The 23749-nt window shown below is 50.8% G+C and overlaps 2 protein-coding genes across 7 annotated transcripts in view; one reads left to right on the top strand and one right to left on the bottom strand.

The window, feature by feature from the left end:
• Nucleotides 1-15889, top strand: part of SUPT6H (SPT6 homolog, histone chaperone and transcription elongation factor) — a 34161-nt gene extending 18272 nt beyond the window's left edge. For 3 of the 4 annotated variants that reach the window (XM_029929333.1, XM_029929332.1, XM_029929331.1), the window contains exons 16-37: nt 160-314; nt 507-702; nt 1000-1139; nt 1272-1389; nt 2524-2600; nt 2838-2973; nt 3274-3411; nt 3485-3652; nt 4602-4729; nt 5866-6073; nt 6820-6967; nt 7409-7551; nt 8459-8599; nt 9561-9756; nt 10148-10386; nt 11437-11550; nt 11723-11847; nt 13496-13608; nt 13885-13962; nt 14047-14213; nt 14626-14813; nt 15090-15889. In XM_029929333.1, the coding sequence (XP_029785193.1) occupies nt 160-314; nt 507-702; nt 1000-1139; nt 1272-1389; nt 2524-2600; nt 2838-2973; nt 3274-3411; nt 3485-3652; nt 4602-4729; nt 5866-6073; nt 6820-6967; nt 7409-7551; nt 8459-8599; nt 9561-9756; nt 10148-10386; nt 11437-11550; nt 11723-11847; nt 13496-13608; nt 13885-13962; nt 14047-14213; nt 14626-14813; nt 15090-15276 (3303 nt within the window). In that variant the 3' untranslated portion in view covers nt 15277-15889. The remainder of the gene's footprint in view (nt 1-159; nt 315-506; nt 703-999; nt 1140-1271; nt 1390-2523; nt 2601-2837; nt 2974-3273; nt 3412-3484; nt 3653-4601; nt 4730-5865; nt 6074-6819; nt 6968-7408; nt 7552-8458; nt 8600-9560; nt 9757-10147; nt 10387-11436; nt 11551-11722; nt 11848-13495; nt 13609-13884; nt 13963-14046; nt 14214-14625; nt 14814-15089) is intronic. The other variant, XM_029929334.1, reaches the window with a different exon arrangement.
• Nucleotides 15890-17148: 1259 nt separating this feature from the next.
• Nucleotides 17149-23074, bottom strand: PROCA1 (protein interacting with cyclin A1). 3 transcript variants are annotated; one of them, XM_029929336.1, is made up of 5 exons: nt 22666-23074; nt 21238-21321; nt 18373-18508; nt 17956-18114; nt 17149-17856 (listed from the first exon to the last, which is right to left on the bottom strand). In XM_029929336.1, exons 1-5 carry the CDS (start codon nt 22751-22753, stop codon nt 17193-17195), a joined length of 1131 nt encoding a protein of 376 aa, XP_029785196.1. In that variant the 5' UTR covers nt 22754-23074; the 3' UTR covers nt 17149-17192. The 3 variants fall into 3 exon arrangements, with proteins under 3 accessions (XP_029785196.1, XP_029785197.1, XP_029785198.1); XM_029929337.1 differs by lacking the exon at nt 22666-23074 and adding an exon at nt 21988-22186; XM_029929338.1 differs by lacking the exons at nt 21238-21321; nt 22666-23074 and adding an exon at nt 21988-22186.
• Nucleotides 23075-23749: the final 675 nt, after the last annotated feature.

Raw genomic sequence — 23749 nt, 5'->3', positions numbered from 1 at the left:
TTTGAGCCAGCATGTGGCCTGGCTTTGTGTTTGTCTGAACTCAGTTTTCTTGCTTTCGTGCTCAGCCGAGCTGTCTGCCGGAGAGCCGAGAGGTGGACTTTTCCCCCAGGGTCCAGCCCAGTCTGTCGGTAAGCTAACGATTCCTCTTGATGTGCACAGGATGTAGATGAGGCCCACTATGCTTACTCCTTCAAGTACTTAAAGAACAAGCCAGTTAAGGAACTGAGAGATGACCAGTTCCTCAAGATCTGCTTGGCTGAAGATGAAGGGCTGCTCACCATTGACATCAGCATAGATATGAAGGGGGTGGAAGGGTAAGTAAAGCTCTGGGGTGGGAGCTCTTTTAGGGAGGGCTTGATGAAGAGTCAGCTGGAGGGAAGGGTCCCTCAGGACACGAACCACAGTTTCAGAGGGGGGCAAGCCATTGTCCCTGGTTCACAGTTTTTGTGGACATTCGAGTATCATCTTTCCTCCTTCCCCAACACTGCAGTATTGTCTCTCCTCAGCTACGGCAATGACCAGACATATTTCGAAGAGATCAAACAATTTTACTACCGAGATGAGTTCAGCCACCAGGTGCAGGAGTGGAACCGGCAGCGCACCATGGCCATCGAGCGAGCCTTGCAGCAGTTCCTCTACGTGCAGATGGCCAAAGAGCTCAAGAACAAGCTGCTGGTTGAAGCCAAAGAATATGTCATAAAGGTTAAGACTCAGTCTTTAGTCCTGTGATTTCCCCAAACTAGAGCTGAGAGTGAAGGAACTCCTTACAAGTAGTCTTCTAGCAAAGAAGCCATGGGTCACTCCTAGACCTCCCCGTTTGAGAAGATTCTTGGCTCCCCACCGCAGCCCAAACACTCTTTGGTCATATTACTGTTCTCTGTATACTCTGCCAAGGGCTAGGAACATCAGTACAGCCTGTGCACATGTGTGCCCACATCTGTTTCCTTAGCACGCTTGGCAAGCTTTTTGGCCATAGTGTCTGTTGTGTCTCTTCCCCAGGCCTGTAGCCGGAAACTCTACAACTGGTTGAGGGTGGCACCCTACCGGCCAGATCAACAGGTAGAGGAAGATGACGACTTTATGGATGAGAACCAAGGAAAGGGCATCCGCGTCCTAGGCATTGCTTTCTCCTCTGCCAGGTAACTGCCTGTTCATGCCTGCCCAGCCTCACCCCTTCCCACCCTTATTCCTTCCCTCTCTTCCTAATCTCCTACTCTTAACATCCTCTTGTTTCTGATTGTTGCACTATTCTTTTCTGGTCTGGTTGGCAGAGATCACCCTGTGTTCTGCGCCCTGGTCAACGGGGAAGGAGAAGTGACAGACTTCCTTCGACTGCCCCATTTTACCAAACGGCGAACTGCATGGAGAGAGGAGGAACGGGAAAAGAAGGCAAGTGGCTAGGATAGGGCAACCAAGTGTATGTCATAAGTGTGTTTTACAGTTCAGCGGGGATATGTGTTTATGGTCTACACAACATCGATGCAAGCCTGTGATTATCTCTACCTGGTTGCTGAACCCTGGAGCCCTGGGTTAAGTCTCAACTTCATAAGCAGTAGATGGCACTCAAGTTCTGGTGCAGAAGTTACTTCAGGCTGGAGGCCAATTCCTGGGTCTTGTGTGCTTCTGGAAGCTGCCGTCGTAGCCTCTGTTCTTACCAGCATCTGGGTCATCCTGTTCCGGTAGCTAAAAGCCAGGGAGGCATTAAGCCAACCTCTTTCCTGCTTTAGCCTTTCAGTGTTTTTTCCAAGAAAGGAGGAATTTGAATTCATCTCATGTATATGCTTCTGATTTCCTTAACCTAATAGTGTCTTTCAATTTTGCAAGAGAACTATATTCTGGAGTAATTTTTCACAAACAACAATTTTTGAAAAAGAAAGGAAACGTTGGGGTGCTGGGTGGCTAAGTTGATTGAGAGTCTGACTTGATTTCAGCTCAGGTTATGATCCCAGGGTCATGGGGTTGGGCTCCCTACTGAGTGTGGAACCTGCTTAAGATTTTAAAATTTATTCTCTCTCTCATCTCCCTTGCTCGTGCACTTGCCCTCTCTTAAAAAATAATAATAATAAATTAAAAATTAAACAAGAAAAAAACGTTGAAATGAGATCAGAGTAGTCCTGATGGCTGAGTGGCGATGTATGGTAGGAAAAACCCAAAGACGTTTACACCTGGGCAGCTCAGTCAGAGGAGCATATGACTCCTGATCTCGGGGTCGTGAATTTGAGCCCCACGTTGGGTGTAGAGATTACTAATTAGAAAGGAAGACCCAGGCTTGTTTAGTTCATCACAACCAAATATGAGCCAGAAGTATAATAATTTTAGGAAACATTAGTGGATATATGAATACTCAAACCAAAGGTCTTAGTCTCCTTGTTCTGTGTTCCAGTTAGTGTATGTGCACATCATGTCTAACGTGGAGCTTATTGTTCTCTGGTCTTATAAGGTCTTGCGCTGCTTAGGGAGAGAGAACTGTTAGAAATCTTCCTGTCTTCAGAACTGTTCAGTTCCAATTTTATTTCAATCTAGGCTCAAGACATTGAAACACTAAAGAAATTTCTTCTGAACAAAAAACCTCATGTGGTGACAGTTGCAGGAGAAAACAGGTAGGGGCACCAAGGGATCGGACTAGACCTGGCTTAAATTCACACATTCCTTCCTATTGAACTTGGGATATTCCTGTAACAGAGTAGGCATCTAGACCCTTGGTAGATTTCCCATCCCCAAGGGGTATCTCTTTGTCTTCAAAGCCCTTTGCTTCCCCATCCCCACCCAGCCATGAATCGGTCTGTCCCTAGAAATTATTCAGAAAGAGCCCTGAACAACACCCCTCATCCTTCCAGGGACGCCCAGATGTTGATTGAAGATGTGAAACGCATTGTGCATGAACTGGACCAGGGCCAACAACTGTCCTCTATTGGGGTGGAGCTGGTTGACAATGAACTGGCCATTCTCTACATGAACAGCAAGAAATCAGAGGTGATGCTGGAACCCCATTCTTAGGACCTGCACAAGCGAGAGCTCCCAATCCCTGGGAAATGTACTAGGAGAACAAAGGGGTCGGGGGCACAGAACTACACTTGCTCACTTACCCATGTGCAGGTGCTTCATTTTGCCAGTCATGCTTCAGATTGGGAGCCCTGCAAATTAAATTGGACCCAGGAAAAAAGGGTTCCAGAGGAGACGAGAAAGTGATTTAAAGCCAGAATGGTTTGGATCTCCTTCTGCTGTTGGGATGGAGGGAACTTAATGGTCCTGTTGGTCCTTGTCTGACTGTAGGCAGAGTTCCGGGATTACCCTCCAGTGCTGAGACAGGCCGTCTCCCTGGCCCGGCGCATCCAGGACCCTCTTATTGAATTTGCCCAGGTGTGCAGCTCTGATGAAGACATCCTGTGTCTCAAGTTTCATCCCTTGCAGGTGAGTATGATTCGACAGGCAAGCTTAGCAAGCTTGCACAGTAACCTTACCCCTGCCTGCTATGTGTCTGCAGGAGCATGTGGTGAAAGAGGAGCTGCTCAACGCCTTGTACTGTGAATTTATCAACCGAGTCAATGAGGTTGGGGTTGATGTCAACCGTGCCATCGCCCACCCATACAGTCAGGCCTTAATCCAGTATGTCTGTGGTCTAGGGCCTCGAAAAGGGACCCATCTCCTAAAGGTAAGATTGGGTTGAATGAGAAAATCAGAGAAGTTCCTTTCTTACTAAGCCTTTACAGTTGCCAGTATAATTTGATGCAAGATGAGAGAAGTAAAGAGACCAGTCTAGAGTCATCCAGCTAGTAAGAGTCCAAGTCAGACCTCAGACCCAGGTGGCCACAACTACTATATTTAGTACTATACTTCACTACTATACTGGAGTGGCTCATTGAAAAAATAGCCGTAAACTGGATTTAAAATGGCTGGAAGAAGGGGTGCCTGGGTGGCTCAGTCAGTTGAGCATCCAACTTCAGCTCAGGTCATGACCTCGCAAGGCTTAATTCCACAAGCTGTGAGATCATGACTCAACACAAAATCAAGAGACGCTCAACCAACTGAGCCACCTGGGTATCCTTCTTCCATCCATTAAAAAAAAAATGCAAGGAACTTCAGATGTCCTTTTTCTTAAAATGAATGAAAAGTACTTGGGTGTATATTTTATCATTAACTTTTAACTTACATGATAGATATATATTCTTTTTGGCAAGTATAATGTAGTTCACTAAAATAATTTTTTTAGGTAGCAGATGGGGCACCTGGGTGGCTCAGTCGGTTAAGCATCTGGCTTTGGCTCAGGTCATGATCTCACGGTTCGTGGGTTTGAGCCCCATGTCTGGCTCTGTGCTGACAGCTAGCTCAGAGCCTGGAGCTGCTTCAGATTCTGTGTCTCCCTCTCTCTCTGACCCTTCCCTGCTTGTGCTGTCTCTCTCTCTCTCTCTCCCTCTCTCTCTCTCTCTCAAAAATAAATAAGAAAACATAAAACAATTTTTTTTTTTTAAGTAGCAGACAGTGTGGTATAGTGCTCAGTTAGATATTGAGGCGTGAGGACAGAGGGTTTCCCAGAAACTTGAAAGCAGACTGACAGGTGGGGCCTGCCTACTGCTCTGGCTCACTCCACACCTCTGTCCTAGATCCTGAAGCAGAACAACACCAGGCTGGAGAGTCGGACCCAGCTGGTCACCATGTGCCACATGGGTCCCAAAGTCTTCATGAATTGTGCTGGCTTCCTCAAGATCGACACGGCCTCCCTGGGGGACAGGTGATGCCCTCTGCCTGGGTGGGCCAGGCAGAATTCCCTTGGGCTTTGCTTTGGGGATTCAGGGGATTAGGGCTGTCAAAGGGCCCAAGGTATTTGAATTAGGAAGTACTTTAAAGCAAAGGTGAGCAACTTTATTAAGTCAAGAGCCTCTGACCTATGGAAAAGATCGGTTCAATTATGTGAAGCTTTTTTTCTGTGTGAGAAAAACATGAAAAGAACCAACTTATTTTATAAATTAAGGACAGAAAACATATAAGATCTCATTCAGTAAACACAAACATGTTCTGTTAGTATGATTTGTCGTGGCTAGACAAGGGTGGGAGTAGCAGGGGCAATGGAAAAGGAGTGTGGGGGTATGAAGAGATTAGGAAGGGGGAAAGAGATTCAGTATGTTTTAAGATGATGTTATGAGAGAAAGTTCTATTCACTTGGACTTTGGACTTCACTATTGACCTCTTCCTCTCCAGAAGTTATCAACTCAGTCTTTGGAGGATCTTTTCCACGGGCACATAGCTCCTCATTCAGTAATGGAAATCAGTGGGGAAATAGGCTTCAAGTTCTAAAACTTCATTTTCCACCCAGCTTTGCTGTAACACTCCACGAATAACATAGGTCCATGTGAGTGCACGGGCAAGACCAGCCTGGGAAGGCTTTATGGGGGAAAATAGCTGTCAGCAAATTGTCAGAGGTCTTTTCCCCCTTCTTGTTTTATCTTCTTATATAAGACTTGTTTAAGTTCATCATATAAAATTAAATGTATAGCAATATTGTGCAGAAAGTGGAAGTCCCCCATAATCCCACCCCCCAGAGATAATAACTACCATAACAATTTGGTGTATACTACAACGTTCCTAAATTTTGTTTTTGCTATGCATTTACTAACTACCCATTTACTACAAAAATGGGATCATATGGTTCATAGTGTTTTGCAGTGCATTTTTCACGTATCAGTATATCGTGGCCATCTTTCCATGTCAGCACACATAGATCTACCTCATTATTTTTAATGGCTGTATAGTATTCCATTGTATGGAGGTACCCTGATTTATTTAACCAGTTCCCCATTGGTGGACATTTGGGTTGTTACTAGAAGCTTCTTGTTCTATATCCTTGCCCCTTTTCTGCCTTTCATTCAGCACTGACTCCTACATTGAAGTTCTCGATGGATCCCGAGTCCACCCTGAGACCTATGAGTGGGCCAGGAAGATGGCAGTGGATGCTCTGGAATATGATGAGTCAGCTGAGGATGCCAACCCTGCAGGAGCCCTTGAAGAGATCTTGGAAAACCCAGAGCGACTCAAGGATCTGGACCTTGATGCCTTCGCAGAAGAACTGGAGAGGCAGGTGGGTGACTGTAGAGGTCTGGCACAGAAATCACCCCAGAAGGCCTGATCGGGAGGAGACTCGGGCAGCAAGTCTCCAGAAAACCACCATTGTGTTAATGTGGGAGACTTGATTGTCTCTTCTCTCTGCCCAGGCCATACCGGGTTTTTCAGGGAACTTTTCATTCTGCTTGTTCAGGAGCCAAGGAAGTCTTAGACTGCTACAGTCACTACATTGGGGGGGGGGGGGGGGGGGGGGGGGGGGGGGGGGGGGCGCTGGGTGTCAGTAGTCCCATTTCTTTCTAGGCCTCCTTTTTAACAGCATAGCTTTGCATGTGTGTTTCCCACATTGGGTTTCCATGAAGCATTTTAATCCTAGAACATTCCATGGTTAAGAGAAAGTTTGGGGGCACCTGGGTGGCTCCGTCAGTTGCAAGTACGACTCTGGATTTTAGCTCAGATCATGATCCCAGGGACATGGGATTAAGCCCTACATCGAGCTCCACACTGAAGGTGGAGCCTGCTTGAGATTCTCTCCCTCTGCCCTTCTCCCCTGCTCGTGGGCCTTCTCTCACTTTCCCTAAAAAAATAAAAATGAAAAAATAAAAGAGAAGTTTGAAGGTTTCCTAATAGTAAATCTTGATGGGAAAGAAGAGAAGCCCTGACAGGAGCCAACTGTCAGGCCTACGCCTGTTATTGCAAGCCCCTGGGGCTCCAGGTGGGGAGTGGTTGGTTCCTGGGCTCTTCCTTGATGGGCTTTTTCCCCAGGGCTATGGTGACAAACACATCACCCTGTATGACATCCGGGCGGAGCTGAGCTGTCGGTATAAGGACCTCCGGACAGCCTACCGTTCTCCCAACACAGAGGAAATCTTCAATATGTTAACCAAAGAAACACCAGAGACCTTCTACATTGGTAAATGCTAGAGCTGGCTTTCAGTTGGAGGAGGATTTGTGGGGGTGGAAGGGTGCATTTACTGTATACGTTCAAACCAAGCTATGTTTCCAGCAGAGTGAGGCAGGTTTATGCTGTAGCTAAAAAAGACGGGGGAGCTTTTAAGATTATTATTAATACATGAAGCGCTGAACTAGAAGTCAAAGCTGAGTTCAAGGATCAATTATGCTTCAGATTTGCTGCTGCGGGATCTTCAAGGAGTCACTTCTAATAGGCCTCATGTGCCCCCTGTCATCAAATCAGGGGAAGATCTCTCTTTTTAAGGATGTGAGGGAAATCAATAGAGATGCCCTAAGACAGATGTTCTGACACTAAAAGGCCAGTGGGAAGAATACCTCTTGAGTTCTCTTAGCATGGTCCCCATTCTCTTCTTTCCTTCCCTGTCCACCCCCTTTCCTACAGGAAAGCTCATCATCTGCAATGTCACTGGCATTGCCCACAGGCGTCCACAGGGTGAGAGCTATGACCAGGCGATCCGCAACGATGAGACAGGGCTGTGGCAGTGTCCCTTCTGTCAGCAAGACAATTTCCCTGAACTGAGTGAGGTATGTGCTGGGTTGTCACTGTGATCACTGAGTTTCCTCCATTGAATGTCTCTACATTCTAGGATGGAGTCTAGAATGTAGCTATTCTAGATCACGCTCTTCCCAAACAAATAGACAGGGATGAAAGCTAGACATGTCTGCAAGTCTGACGTGAAGTCCCTCCGTGTGCTGGTCAGAAATGATCAGTGTACTTTCTTCTATTCTGGTTCAGCCTTTCACCTGTATTTTCTGTTCTCCAGGGAGCTAACTCAACCAGATTAGAGACCTGAAGACATGCATTTCTCACTACAGGGCAGACACAGTGTCTCTGTACACACTAGTTAGAAGGAATCAGTAGGCTCTTTTGATTTTTTTTCCATTTTCCACACATTTTCATTTGTACCACAGTTTTCTATAGACATTATCTACCTTTCTGATGGTCGAAAGTCATTAAATCCACTCTGAAAACCTTTTTGTGTCTTCAAATGTTATTGGGCAGTTTGTTAAAGAGACAGTTTCCGAACTTTACCCAATAAAGAAGCTGGTGGGATTTGTCCAAGTTATAATAAAGCAAGGGATACCTGGTTCCCCGAAATGGATTGTTCTGGGGAAACTGGCATGTATATTTCTTACGTCCACTAGGTCAGAACAGAATTGGGAGAGATGGCCCTCAGTCGCAGCCAGAGGGTCGTAGAAACAGATTAATATAAAGGATTGATCTGATGGCCAGTGGTGCCAGACATCAGTTACTAGTCAAGGAACATTGGGACATTCAAAATCTGTGTTGGTGGGTGGCTTAGTCACTGTATTTCAGACCCTGTTGTCAGGTAGTATAGCAAGGTAAACCGCAGTACCCCAGTGGCTCTTTTCTGAACGTGAGATCTCCGGAATTTTAATGACCGCGCTTCTCTCCTGATGCACTTTTTAGGTCTGGAACCACTTTGACAGCGGTTCATGCCCAGGCCAGGCCATTGGAGTCAAAACACGGCTAGACAATGGTGTCACCGGCTTCATCCCCACCAAGTTCCTCAGTGACAAAGTGGTAAAGCGGCCGGAGGAGCGAGTGAAGGTAGATGAATGACTAGGCTAAGGCAGCTGGTGCAATTTTCAGCTGCCCAAATGGGGCTTTCCGGAACTTTGGGCTGTGCACCCCCCCGCCCCTCAAAGTGAGGCTTGGTTCCCAGCGGCTGCTGGTGGGGAGAGAGTGTCAGGCGGATTTATAACTGTCTGAAAGAAGCCAGGGTGAGAAGCATGTGAATGAGTAGCAGCTTTTGTTCTCTGTCTTTGTGATACTTCATTGGGTTGCCAGCCCTTTGGGAGAGGGCTCTCTCTTCCCGTGTGGGAGGCCGTGGTTTAGTCTGCAGGCAGGAAGCAGGGCCCAGCATTACATGCTGTGAAGCAGAAAGGCTCAGCTTCCTTTCTGTTTTAGTATTCCCCTGCCAGCTGCCATCTATTATGCACCCACTAGATACCAGCACTTGATGTTTACATGTGTTGTCTCTAATCTCTCAACTTGATGGGGAAGGAAATACTACCATCTTTTTTTCAGAGAAGTTTGAGTGTCTTTTCCAGGATTACCCAGTTAGTTGGAAGCTAGGGAGATTTTTCAGAAGAAGAGCCACGCAGAGTGACTGGCTTTTGTCACTGTTTAGATGGAAGGACTCAAGTCAGAGGGAAAGAACAGAAAGCTGTTATTTTGCCTCCCCTTCAAAAAGGGCAGCCAGACTTTGCTTGTACCCTGGGAACAGTACTTAGGTAACTTTATGGGAGAAGGGAATAGCACTCGTGCTGCAGTAGATCCCAGTGATCTCTGGTTGGTTTTCCTATCTGAGTAAGAGGCATCTGTGTGGGGCATGGCGAGTCCTGAGACTAGACTTGCCTGTGAACTCTTAATCTGCTACTTGCTAGCTGGCTGGCTTTGGGCATGTCACTCCATCTTTCTGCCTGGACTTTGGTTTTCTCACATGTCAAATGGGGCATCGGGCTAGATCATCTTTGTCCCTTCCAGCTCACATGTTCTATGGATCTAGGTGGGAATGACTGTTCACTGCCGCATCATGAAGATCGACATTGAGAAATTTAGCGCAGACCTTACCTGCCGAACCTCAGACCTCATGGACAGGAACAATGAGTGGAAACTGCCCAAGGACACCTACTATGACTTTGATGCCGAAGCAGCAGACCACAAGCAGGAGGAGGACATGAAACGGAAGCAGCAGCGGACCAGTGAGTGTGGCCACCCCTACGCCTGTGCAGCCCAAGTCATGGCAGCCGCCCGCCCTCCACTGCAGGACGCACGTGCTGATGGCTGTACCCCAGTGGGAGTGAGGTGCTGAGCCTCAATGACATCGTACATAGAGTCGCTGTAGGGCTGAAAGCCCAGGGTCTTCTTGGGTCACGTGTTCTTTGCTAATACACTGTGACTCTTAAAGTTTTATTCTGTCAGCACTTTGAACCCAGGTTCACACACAACCTTCACATTAGAGAATTCAGGTCCAGAGAGGGCGAAAGAGTCTCAGAATTTGATAGCAGGTCCGAAATAAAGCCTCGATTTGTCCCTTTACTATGGGCTCCCAGTCCCCTCCCCTGATCTGTACTTCTTTCCTGCCCTCCTCAGCATACATCAAGCGAGTGATTGCACACCCGTCCTTCCATAATATAAATTTCAAGCAAGCAGAAAAGATGATGGAGACCATGGACCAGGGTGATGTGATCATCCGACCGAGCAGCAAGGGTGAGAATCACCTGACAGTGACCTGGAAGGTCAGCGATGGCATCTACCAGCATGTGGATGTGCGGGAAGAGGGCAAGGAAAATGCCTTTAGCCTGGGAGCCACTTTGTGGATCAATAGTGAGGTGAGAGCCAGCTCCTGCTTCCCATCCCTTCTCCTACTTCCAGAAAAAAGCCATTTCTGCTTACTTTCACCTAACATTAGTAACTTACATGCTTATATACATTTTAGCGACATAGAACAACAGAACAGGAGATTGATTGTGAAATGAGTCATTTGATAACAGTTTTGTATATTTTGCTTCTTTTTTTCTGTCCTCTAAATTTTATTTTATTTTTTATTTTTTTAATTTTTTATATAGTTTAATTTTTGAGACAGAGAGAGACAGAGCATGAGTGGGGGAGAGTTAGAGAGAGGGAGACACAGAATCTGAAACAAGCTCCAGGTTCTGAGCTGTCAGCGCAGAGCCTGATGTGGGGCTCGAACCCACAAACCATGAGATCATGACCTGAGCCAGAGTCGGCCGCTTAACCAACTGAGCCACCCAGGTGCCCCTAAATTTTTTTAAGTTTTTTTTTTTTTTTTTTTTTTTTTTTTTTTTTTTTTTTTTTTTTTTTTTTAAGAGAGAGAGAGAGGCAGATCAAGCAGGGGAGGGTCAGAGAGAGAGGGAGATACAGAATCCAAAGCAGGCTCCAGGCTCTGAGCTAGCTGTCAGCACAGAGCCCGATGCAGGGCTCGAACCCACAAACTGTGAGATCATGACCTGAGCTGAAGCCAGACACTTAACTCACTGAGCCATCCAGGCGCCCCCCTAAATTTTAAAATAGACTACCTACAGAGAGGCAGTAGAGGAAGAAGAGAAAACATACATGCACATGATTGTGTACACACACACACATTTCTCGTTTTCAGTAGAGAGACATTTTATGAAGCTCCTTGTTATTCCCAAGCACCAGAAGAAAATCAAAATTATGGTTTAAAGGATTTTTATGCCTCATACGCTGATAAATGTAAGCAGGTTGTATAAATTTAGAGGACTTTGCAGTGGAGTAGGGCTAAAGCAGGGCAGGGAAGTCCACGCCCTCCCGTGGGTTCTCTTCTGAATGGATTTGATGGAAGGCCAGGAGTCTTAGCTCTGAATGTGACACATGGGACCTTTACTGTCTTCCCACAGGAATTTGAAGACTTGGATGAGATTGTTGCTCGCTATGTCCAGCCCATGGCATCCTTTGCCCGGGACCTTCTGAATCACAAGTATTATCAGGACTGCAGTGGTGGCGATCGTAAGGTGAGCCCTGGGCTCTTCAAGGCATGACATCTCCCAGCTGCTTCAGGATGTATGGCCTCCCCTCAGCGTAGGGGATGTTCAGCTGGTGAAGGAGGTGTATCTCATGTATGCTCCAGGCACTGTGTACCAAGCATGCTGCTATCCCAACCTCTTCCCCTCATTCTACCCCCAGAAATTAGAGGAGCTGCTCATCAAAACTAAGAAGGAGAAGCCCACCTTCATCCCTTATTTCATCTGTGCCTGCAAGGAACTGCCCGGCAAGTTCCTACTGGGATACCAGCCCCGGGGTAAACCCAGGTGAGCACTAGTGCTGAGAAGGTGCTGCCGCTGGGGTCCACAGATAGGCTAGCAGGGGAGTTAGAGACCCCCAGAGCAGTACTCTCTCTGGTTCTGCTTGACTGTCTTTTCCCTCTTACCTGTTGGAGGTTGGAGGTGGGGAAAGAGGGCGACGATTTAGAGGCAAGAAGCAAAGAAGATATTTTCCCCAACCCTATGAAAAGTTTCCTTCACCTTTTCTCCCTCCCCAAGAGTGATGGAAATTACCAGACATTCCACCTGACTGGCAGAGATGGGGGCCAGGACACAGGTCTCTCCTTCTCACTCTGCTTCACCCTCACCTGGGGGTTTGGCACAAGGTGGCTCACTGTTGCTGTAGTGTGCCGAATAACTTCCCCCCTGCACTGAACGGGTGGGTCAGGAGAGCTTTCCTCCTTCCTGTCATTGACCCCTCTCCTCCCTTCTGTGTGTGGCTCACAAGCTGACCTTCCAAGACATGCCTTTGTCTGGGTCCGTCTAGAGCTCACTCTGAATCAGACAAAGTCCCATTTTTTGGGATCTTCTTTCTGTCTGTTACCCAGACTGATACCAGTCTTCTCTACACTCCTATTCTCCCTTCAGCCCTTGGCCAAGGCCAGTGCATTTCTGCTCTTAACCCTATACTGCCTTTGCAAGATGAACGGCATAGACTATGTTAGTTGGGGATCAGTGCCTAGGTGACAAGAAGGTCTAGACTCCAGACCCTGCGCTATCTTGGGCACATGTAGAATATTGTTATTTCTGAGAAGCCGTTTCTGATTCACCATCATGCTTCCAGAGGATGGCAGCCGGAGCTATCGGCTGGACACTGTCCCACGAGGAACAGTTGAGCAAATGAGAGATCTTTAAACAAGGAAGTTGAGGCAACATAATCACTTCCCGAAGAAAGGTGTGCAGACTCCTTGTGTCGCAGCATTAATGACACGACAGAATTAGGAAGCAGGGTTCAACTTAACATAAATGAGAATTTTTCAGTATCTGTCACTGTCTGCTGGTAATTGACAGCTCTCCTTTATTGAACAGAACCCTATCTTCGGTATTGTGCTAAGCACCTCATACACACTGTCTCATTTATTTCTCTCATATAATTCTGTAGGTTAAAGTGCTATTGCCTTTGTTTTTCAAGTGAAGCTGATATTCGGGTTTAGTGACTTCACATAGTCACATAGGTAGTGAGTGACAGCCAAAACAGCAAATAGAACTGGTCTGAACCCAGAGCCCATCATCCTACCTACTCTCTGCCTGCAGTGTCGAGTAAGGTCAGACTAATCACCTTAACGGGTGCTTCCAGAGTCCAGCGCAGGGGGCGTTGTTTTGCTGACAGCAGCCCTGACACTGGCCTCCATCTGCAGTATGCCGCCATCACACTGCACCTCAGGATGGCGCCCCAGCCCCCAGCAGGCCTTCTTCTGATGGCCTGTACCTATCTCACCACGACTGCTGACTTCTGGCCTTGGCTGTGCTCACCTCCTCAGAGTGCAGCCTCCTTTGACAGGGTCAGGGCTCTTTCCTCTCTCCTTTCCCCTCAGCACCCACTTTGGCTACTTCACAGGGTGGAAATCTATTCTGGCCACTCTCTCACAGCTGGCACCAAGTGGTATCTGACACAGGTTTCCTTCCCAAATCCCAGGATAGAATATGTAACAGTGACTCCAGAAGGATTCCGGTACCGGGGCCAAATCTTCCCTACTGTGAATGGACTTTTCCGATGGTTTAAGGATCACTACCAGGATCCTGTACCAGGTGAGTTCTGCTCTGAGTTCTGGGACGTGCTTAGAGGGACACGTAGGCCCTGAATCAAGGTGATCACTAGCCACCAGTGGAAGGGATGAGGCCTGGGCTGTTACTGAAGCTGTCTCAATCCTGCTCCAGGTTCCTGGCATCAAGGAGGTCCTCCATCTGCTTTGCTGATGCAGCTTCCCTTTTTTTCACCCACCTCAGGACCTCTCCAGCCCCCTACGTTGTGAAAACAGAAACCGCTTTCTGGAGGGACATAAGTAATTTTTCCTGTTTCTACAGGTATCACCCCCAGTAGCAGCAGCAGGACCCGGACACCTGCTTCTATAAATGCAACCCCCGCCAACATCAACCTTGCAGGTGAGCTCATGTCTCAGACTGGGAGCTGGAAGGATAGTGCTAGATGACTTTGATCTCTAATGTGCCCCACCTCTGTGCCTACAGATCTGACACGGGCTGTGAATGCCCTGCCTCAGAATATGACCTCGCAGATGTTCAGTGCCATTGCAGCCGTGACAGGCCAAGGACAGAACCCTAACGCCACCCCAGCCCAGTGGGCCTCCAGCCAGTATGGCTATGGCGGCAGTGGAGGGGGCAGCAGCGCTTACCACGTACGTGCCTTGGGGATAAGCTTCCCTGCAGAGGAAAGAGAAGAGCAAAAGGGAGCAATCACCCTCTACCAACCTGTGTCCATAGATTGGCCTCTGGCAGTGTCTACCCTAAGGGGCTTCATATGTACAGATGGGGCCACCACGGCCTTAGGAACTGTCTCTAACACGTGTTCCTTTTCCTCAGTCCCACTTGAGGATAAAGGGAGTAAGAGAAAGTCTTGAGTTTTCCATGGTCCTTTGGGATCTTTGGAACCCTCAAGTGGTCCACACGGGTAGGCTCTGTTGTGCCAGGTCACATCCTGCTGGCCTCTCTCTGCTGCTTGGGACTACACACTGCTCAGTAGATGGTCAGCTGGAAAGCTCTGTGCTGAGCCCCAAACCCACCCCCATTTAACTGTTCACCTTCCTCCAGGTGTTCCCAACGCCAGCCCAGCAGCCAGTGGCCACCCCACTAATGACCCCCAGCTACTCCTACACCACCCCAAGCCAGCCCATCACCACACCACAGTACCACCAGCTACAGGCCAGCACCACCCCGCAGTCTGCCCAGGCCCAGCCCCAGCCCTCTTCCAGCTCTCGGCAACGGCAGCAGCAGCCAAAGTAAGTATGCAGTTGGTGGCACAGAGCATATGGGGCAGGTGTTGTCAAGAGGCCAAGGGGTTCAGCATAGGCAGGTCGCCTGGACCTTATGAGAGCCGTGACCCAGGTGATGCCCCCAGAACGACCGCTTTCCGGGGAAAGACAGAGCGAGTGACGTGACAAGAAACACGAGGTCCATTTCTGTAAGGATGGACAATCTGCAGTGTTTGGTGGGAAGGCTTCGTTCTGGTGAGGCCACGGAGATTCCTGATCTCTGAGACCCCTTCTCACTCCCAGGTCCAACAGCCACGCAGCCATCGACTGGGGGAAGATGGCAGAGCAGTGGCTACAGGAGAAGGAAGCAGAGCGGCGGAAACAGAAGCAGAGGCTGACACCTCGGCCCTCTCCCAGCCCCATGATCGAAAGCACCCCCATGTCCATTGCTGGCGATGCCACCCCGCTCCTGGACGAGATGGACCGGTAGGGGGCCTGCTCCTAGGACTCTGGTTACCTCTGAGGTTGGAAAAGCCTGGCCACCTACTGCCTCACTCCCTGCCCCGCCTTTTCTGTCCATAAAGTGACGTGAGTTGACGTTCTCTTTGGTGATCAGCCTGGATGGGTGACAAGCTGGATGGCCTTGGGAATTTGAGCTCAGTGTATGCTAGGCGACGATTCTCCCACTCCAGGCCCTCACCGACCGCCTGTCCCGGGATCAGGCTGGGCGGGAAGTGTGGCAGGGAGGAAGAAGAGGAAGACGAGAATGAGAGTGGAACAGTTTTGTATTCTCCCTACAAGCCATTTTGAGCTTCTGCCCTCACCTGACTCTGGGCTGTGACCCCAGGGCACCAAGCTCAGCACATGAGTCTCCCCCAGCTCTTGTGGGGAGAGGAATGCTATTTATTCAGTTTGGGGCAGGAGGGAGAGGAGGGAAAGTATTTCTGACCCAGATGACAACAGCTTGGGTGACTAGCAAAGCAGAATTGCAGGGGGCGCAGGGGAGCAGTGCTGACTGCCCAGCCCCCACCTGGCCGCCTTCACCCACCTGCTGCTGCCTCCGCTTCCTGCCTGTCATTTGAATAAACAGTGTTTCTACAGAGCATTTGGCAAAGCCTGTGTCTGCAACCCTCCGGCTCTTGAAGGGTGGCTTTCCAAGCTGGGTTTGGAGCTCTGACAGCTCCCCCTGACTCCTTCCAGGCCACCAGAGAGGCAGTGACTTAGAACAGCAAGCAGCTTCTGTATCTGACCACCCAGGGCCGAATCCCAGCTCCACTTCCCCACCCTGTGCCCCCAGGGAACTCTTGTTGTCTCCGAGGCAACCATCTTCTCTGTAGGGTGAGGCTAGCGAGACCTGCCTCCTCTGCCTCACTGGGCCAGCTACAGAGGTGGAGAATGTGTGAAAGCACTGTCAGCTGAGCCAAGGCCTCCAATTGTGCCTCTACACAAGTCCGGTATGTCTGCCCCAGGGTGGCCCACATGGTCACCTGCTCCCACACACGCACACCCTGGAAAAGGACGTGCTGGGATGTCGTAGGGGAAGCCAGTCCCCCTCTTTCCTGCTTGGGGCCAGCCAACCCCCTCTTGCCCTGGCCCCTTCCCCACCTCCTCTTTTTGTTCCAGATTCCTGGTCTTCAGTGTTCTTCAGAAGGGATTCCTCCCTGGCTTTGCAAGTTGGTGCTAGGAAAGTGAGGCTCTCTCCCTTTCCTCTGCTTGGTGGTCAGCAGTGAAATCAGAAAAGGTCACTGCTGCCCAAAATTGGTGAGCTTCCCATCTTGACTTCATCTTGTCATTCAAGATCTCTTTGGCTGTTGGCAAGAGTTGGAAGGGAAGGGCTGGTCTTCTGCCAGGAACTCAGATCTATTCCCTTCACACAAAGGTCTGCAAGGGCCTAGCAGGAGCAGGGACACACCAGCTAAGAAGATTATGTTCCCTTTGGTGCCACCAGCATCTTCCTAAGGGCCACTTAGAGGAGGGAAAGGCCAGGCACAGTGGCACAGAGTGGGTTAAAAAGTTCAGTTTATTAGGGTATCACTGCAGACAGTACTGCCTGTCCCCGAGCGGATTTCACACAGACCGGTCTCCCAGGAGATGGGATGCCTCCTTCCCACCCCACCTGGGTGTGCTCTTCTCTTGCCTTGAGCCTAGGATGTTACAGAGAAGCAGGCTGTGCCCCTCCCCTGCCCTCCCTCCTGCCTTCCCATGGACTGCCTCCTGAAAAATTGATTACCCTACAGAAACCCCTGCAGCCTCTCCCCGCCCGCCCCCCGCCCCGCCCGTTGGCTCCACCCTTGTCCAGAGCCCACACCCTCCCATGGAAGTGACAGGTTAGAGGGAGAGAGAATAGCAGCAGGGGGTCAGCTACAGGCTTAATCTCATTTATTCTTCACCCTGGATGCCCTGGCCTCAACTGAGATTGGGGTTTGATGCTGGGGGAGATTTCCTCTTGACCTTCTTGATTGGTGAGGCCTTCGCCCTGGGTTTCTTAGCCTGGGCCATGTTCTTCTCTCTCTTCTTGGGCAACGAAGACTCCACAATATCCTCACTGGAGGGTTCCTCCCGCCCAGGGTCATTGTAACTGTCCTCACTCTCCAAGTCTTCCCGGCTGTCTGGGCTGGACTCTGACATCCTGGCCAACTCTCTTGGGCTTATTGATCGGGTCAAGTCTGGAGGTGAAGATTCCGAATTAACCGGGCTTTTCTTCTTAACCAATTTGCCTTTAGCTTTTTTCTTTAGCTTTGCCTTCTCATCTGTTTCCTCCTCATCTTTCTCTTTTTCTTTTTTCTTCTTTACCTTCTTGATCACCTTGTTGCCCTGGGACTTCCCTGTGGGGCTCTCAGAGCGCCAGATAGTGATGGGAGCTACTGAGTCCAGGGTGCCTGCAACTGTGCCCATGCCTGTGTCAGCGGGTGTGGTGGAGGGCCCCACCTGGGTTGGGATGGGAGGCTTGCTTTCTTCTTCCTCTTCCTCTTCCTCCTCTTCCTCTTCTTCATTCAGGTTGTCTGCCCCACAGTCATGGTGAATGGGATGGTGGATCACTGCCACGGAGAGGGGCCTGTAGCTTTTGCACCTGGGAGGGAGAGGGACAGGGAAAGAGAAGATTGACAGAGAGTGGGGGGGTGGGGGCAGTGCCCCTTAGTGCCGCCCCTGTCAGCCTGCCGGCACTCACCAGCCATACCAGAACCGCTGCACACACTCTTCCTCTGGGATGAGCTCAAAGCAAGGGGACTGGATGATGTTGACACATGTTGAACCCACATCTCGGGAGCAGGTTGGGCCCGCATCTCGGGAGCTGCTGCTATTTGTCTTCTCTGAGCAGTCCTTCAGCCTGCCACACAGAGGACTCCGCCTGGCTCCCATGCCTCCAGGACTCTCCGGGGGCCCAGAGGGAGAAGCCCAAGGGACAGCTGGCTTCTGCCGGGCTCAGCACTGGCTACCAAGAGACCTTCCCATGCCTCTGGAGCAGAGCAAGGTTTACAAAGCCAGGGCTGGGCCAAAGTGGGGAACCACAAGGGGGAAGTCTGGGCCAGGCTCTGCCCAGAGGTCTGTCCTGGGCTGTGGGTCCCCCAGCGAGGAGGACCCTTACCTAGAATTGCATTTGCAGCGGCTAATAGAGTGCAGGTGCAGGCTGCAGTGGCCACAGTCAGGGGTGAAGGGGTGGATGATGTGCCCAGTGCACTGCTTATGTTTCCGGCAGCACCTCTCCAGGTCCTTGAATTCGCCTGCGAGGGCAGGGGACTGGGTCACACCAGGGCCATGGCTGCACCCCACCTCTGGGTCTCCCCTCCCATAGCTCAATCTAAAGGCTTCACCAGATGAACCTACTGCCACCCCACCGCCTCTGGCAGCTTTCTACTTCAGGGGGGTAACCCTCCAGTGGGAACTACACACCCCTCTTCCCCCTCAGGTCTCCTGCGCCGATCTGCCTGCCTGCCCTTTCGCCCCACAGACCCCCAGGAAGATGGTCTCACCATCCCTCCGGCTCCCCTGTGATACCCGCCTCTTCCACTCCCTGCCTCCTCTGGGAGCCTGTCCTTCCTAGGCCCTCCACGGGTTGCTGGGTAGCGGAAGCCCCTCGGGCCAGCAGACTGGAGCCACGTGGCAGACAGGAGCACCCCTTCAGAGTCCCCAGCCTGCCGTGCACAGGCCAGGAAGCCCGTGTCCCCTGCCCCTGCCCCAGAGTCACTCCAGCCCTGAGATGTGCTGTGGAAGGCAGATCAGGTCCTGACTCTGGTGCTTGCCTTCTCTCCTCTTCTCCAAGCCTCTCCTCCCCGACATCTTCCTCATTTTCTCACTTCTCTCTCTGCATGCTCACCCTCATTCCCTGCGCCACACTCATCATGGTCCCATTCCCCATCCCATCTCTTCCCGCTCCCAGTCCTTAGAGCCACAGGCCTGAAACACCAGCCCCCAGCCTGACCCCTTCAAACTCCTGTAGGCAGCACAAGTCCCAGGGCACAGAGAAGCTGTTGGGTAAGGATTTGGGATTTGGGGAAAGCCCTTGAGAAGCTCCATGTCTTTTGCTCAGGCGAACATAAGCCAGGGACACACTGGAGTCTCCCAGCCTCTACCCCCCCCTTCCCCCCCACCCCGCCCTGCCTGAGGCTCCAGTCTCCCTCAGGCTGCCATCTAAAAGGTGAGCCCACACGTGACTCCATGTGCCCAAGCGCTCAGGTACCAGGACAGAGAGGGCAAACCACCTTCCTGCAGGTCCCTCTTGAACTCCAGCTCCACCCACCCCTGGAGGAGGAAGTGAGCAGGCACTGATGGGTTCCAGGACAACCTGGTATGGGGTCCTCTGGCTGGCTGACTCCCTCCAGACAGGCCAGGGGGCCTGAGCCTTTATCTAGTTTCTATGAGGGGTGGAACTGGACAAAACCTCACACTGGCCACCAGCAAGGAGTTAACCCAGGCTGGAGATGTGTTACTCCAAGTGGCCTTAAAAGTGCTTGAGGAGTAGGGTGCCCTGGGTGACTCAGTTGGCTAAGGTCCAACTTCAGCTCAGGTCATGATCATGATCTCACACCTCATGAGTTAGAGCCCCCCATCAGGCTCTCTGCTGTCAGCATGGAGCCCACTTCAAACCCTCTGTCCCCTTCTCTCTCACTCGCTCTCTCAAAAATAAACATTAAAAAAATACTTGAGGGACAACTGACGTCGAGATCAAGCCCCAAGTTGGTCTCTGAACTGACAGTGCAGACAGAGCCTGCTTGGGATTCTCCCTCTCTCTGCCCCTCCCCTTCCTGCACACCTACCTCTCTCTCAAACATTATTTTTAACTTTTATTTATTTTTGAGATAGAGACAGAACATGAGCAGGAGAGGGGTAGAGAGAGAGAGGGAGACACAGAATCCAAAACAGGCTCCAGGATCCAAGGATTTTTTTTTTTTTTTTTTTAAGTACTTGAGGGGCATCTCAGCAGCTCGGTTAAGCTTCTGACTTCAGTTCAGGTCATGATCTCACAGTTCATGGGCTTGAGCCCCACATCAGGTTGTCTGATCTCAGCATAGAGCCTGCTTTGGATCTTCTGTGCCCTTCTCCCCTGCTCAGCTTTCACACTCTCTCTTAAAAATTAAAATAAGTTTTTTAAAAAGTACTCGAGAGATGAGGGGACAGCACTTTGGTGTGAGCTTTACCCCACATTCCACCATCTTTCCCTTCCCACTAGGCTGTGGAGGTTCCAGGTCCCTTGTACACCCCTGATCTGCTTGATAGCATCCCTTTTTCCTTCTCTTCCCATTCCCCTTCTCTATCCCGGGAGGAATAAGGCATGTAAGGCTGGACCTTGGAGGACCACCACCACCACCACTTTAGCACTGCTGAACTGACGGCAAGGGGGGCGGGGGCGCCCTGAACTTATAGTCAGGCCTGAGTACTATTCTTGGCTGTCACTTACTAGCTGGATGTCATAGGGGAAATTACTTCTCTGAGCTTTCATTTCCTTTTCCACAAAATGGGAATGGCAGTAATACCTAATTTTGCAGGATTTGGGGGAGGACTCTTCACATATGTCAAAGAAATTTGTGCATTATAAAGTGCTTTGCAAAACACAGGTGTGGGATGCCTGGATAGCTCAGTAAGTTGTTGTATCTGACTCTTTCTTGGTTTAGGCTCAGGTCATGATCCCAAGGTTCATGGGTTTGAGGCCTATGTCAGGCTTTGTGCTGACAGTGCAGAGCCTCCTTGGGATTCTCTCTGCCTCTTTCTCATTTTCTCTCCCTTTGTCTTAAAATAAATAAACTTAAGAAAAAAAAAAAAAAGGAGGGGGTGATGATGGCTTCCAGGAAGAGGCTCTTCCTTCCTGGCAGGAGTAAGGGATGGGGTGGGGCCAGGGCAGCTGGGTGACCCCTTTCAGACCAAACACTTCCCTCCCTCTTGCCTGCCATCAGGTATCAGCTCTCCCAACTGAGGGGTGGGGGGAAGCCTGGGGCCAGAGATTCCCTGGACCCACCTTCGGAGAAGGTAGATGTATCAGTGCTAGACGCCACACCAGCCAGCAGGTGTCCTCTCTCCCAGCTGGGTAACCTGTTCACATCTGAGAGAGTACAGAATAGCAGCAGCAGCACCCCCCCCCCCCCCCCCCCCGCCCCCAGCCCTTCATCAAATATTTCCTGAGAAGCTCTACCAGCCCCCTGGAGATGCAGAAATTAAAACAACCACCCAACAGCCCCTGCTCTCAAGGGGAGGGGTGAGGAGAGGGACGCCAATAAACATCCACCAATAAAATGACATAAACCAGGGTCTCCAATCCAGACCACTTTCCTGAGCACATGGTCAATATCCTCTTGGGCGTTCCCCAAACCTCTTAGACTGGCATGTCACACACTAACCTATCATCTTCTCCCAACCTTCCATGAAAAATCTCCTCTTGTCTCTTCCATTTCAGAGAGGAATAGGCACCTCAGCTATAAATCTAGGAATCATTCTTTCCCTCACCTCTACACCAACTTGATGATCCAAGTCTTACCATACCTGCCTGTCTCCCACAGCTACCTCTGTGTTGGCTCAGACCTTCATTATCTCTAAGACAGCTTCAGGAACCTCCTGTCTGGCTTCCCTGCCTTGCTTCTCTACTCTCATCCAGTCCTCACAATGCAGTCAAAGTTTTCTAGACTACGAACTGGTCCACTATATTCCTTCTGTTTAATAGCATTGCACAGCCTTCAGGATGAGGTGTACAGGGGCCTGACTCAAAACTCACAAGTGATGCTCATTTGTACAGAATCCTCTCAGTCCTGCGGGCTGAGGAACTCCCCCGCCCTTGTGGCACAGGTGGCGGGGTTCCAGGTTGGGCACCAAAGCAGCTGAGTGGGGGAGGAAGGGAGGGGGGAAAGGGGGAAAGGAAAGGAAGAAGGGAAAAGAAGGGAGCAAGGCAGGACAGTCTCCTGGGAAATGCCGTTCTGGCCCCACCCACATCTGGAGGTGATTGTGATGTCACGCGTAGAAAACCCCCCCCCACCCCCGACTCCTTCGACTCCTTCCTCCCCTCAGAGTCCATGGAACCGCCCGCCCCGGACTGGCGACTGGCTGGGTGCTGGACCAGGGGCTCCAGCCAGACCCCGCATTTCTTAGGCGGCTGCCGGGTCTCCGGCTGCGACAAGACAACGTCTTCCAGCCTGTAAACTAGGGGTTGGGTTAGCTGCTCTGGCTCCCGCCCAACAGGCCCAGCCGAACCCGCAGGCATTCTCCGGAGACTAAGAACCCCCGTCCTCAATCATTGGTCCACGGTTCGGCGTGAGCCCGCCCCCAGGCCCTAACACCCCCCCAGCCCAGCCGATGGTCCCGCCTCCTTTGTCAGGCTCTCCACACGTCGCCACCCTCCCGTGTACCACGCCCCCAGCTCGAGACCCACCCCCAAACTGCCCCGCCCTTTCCTTACTGGAGTTACTCTCATCCCAGGCGCTGGTATTGTCCTGGGTCTTTTCTTTAGTCCACCTTTCCCGTGTCAGTGTCGTCCTAACCCACATCACTCAGCCCAGCTCTTCGTCGCTACAAAACTCTTCCTCGCAGAAGTCCCATCTTGAACCTCAGCTTGGTCGAGCCAACTGTAAACCCCAATCTCCGCTTCGCTCCAGTCCGGCCCTTAACTCCGCCTCATGCTTGCCCAATCCGGCCCTCCACTCTCTCCCGGCTCTGCGTTGTGTTAGCCCAATCTAAACTTCAGGGGCGCTCTTCATCCGGGGCCTCTCAGCTCCTTCCAGGCCCCTTTTTGTTCCACCTTTAATTTTAATACCTCCCCTTTCTCTCAGGCCTAAACCTTAGCTCGGCTGCTGAGGCCCAGCCCTCAGTCCCATTCCTAGTTCCCAATTCTTAGCCCTACTCCCAACTTTAGCCCCGCCCCCATCGCCGTTCTTAGCCCCGCCCTAGCCATTCTCTCAACCTCAAACCCTGCAGCAATCCAGCCGCTCCCAACCCTTCCGAACCCAGCTGTGGCCTTAGAGCCCCGCCCGCCTCCTCCCAGCCGTCCCGCTTTTCCGAGGTCCTTACGGCTCTGGAGCAAGGTAGTCCGTGGCTCGCTCGCGTTCGCGCGCTCTCTCTCTCTCTGCCCTTAGTCTCCTCCACAAGAGTCCAAGGCCCACCTCTCAAGGTGAGGACTTGATGTTGGCTCCCAGGCCCTTGTGGCGCCCCCTCCCACCAGCCCGTTCCCAGCGCTCCCTCCAAGGCTCCCACAGGTGCCCTGTCCCAGAAACAATACCGGCCAATACAGATGCCCACCTAGAGCCAGGGTCTTGGTTACAATTTCCCCAAAACAATTATTAAAATAATTAAGGTTTCATCAGTGTGTTAGTGGTGCTTTATCTTACTCCTTCCGCAACCTCGTGTGTCTCCATAGGCTTTCGAGGGAGCAGGGCCGGCTGTATTCATAGTAACCTACTCTCCGCACACTACGCCCGCCCCTCACACCCTTAAATAGAGCGTACACACTGCACATGCATGTATCACGCACTGCACACATACAAAAT

Source organism: Suricata suricatta, chromosome 17 (genome assembly GCF_006229205.1).
Source record: "Suricata suricatta isolate VVHF042 chromosome 17, meerkat_22Aug2017_6uvM2_HiC, whole genome shotgun sequence".
NCBI lineage: Eukaryota > Metazoa > Chordata > Mammalia > Carnivora > Herpestidae > Suricata > Suricata suricatta.
Note: the sequence above shows the minus strand (reverse complement) of the source record. Positions and strands in the feature narration are given on the sequence as shown.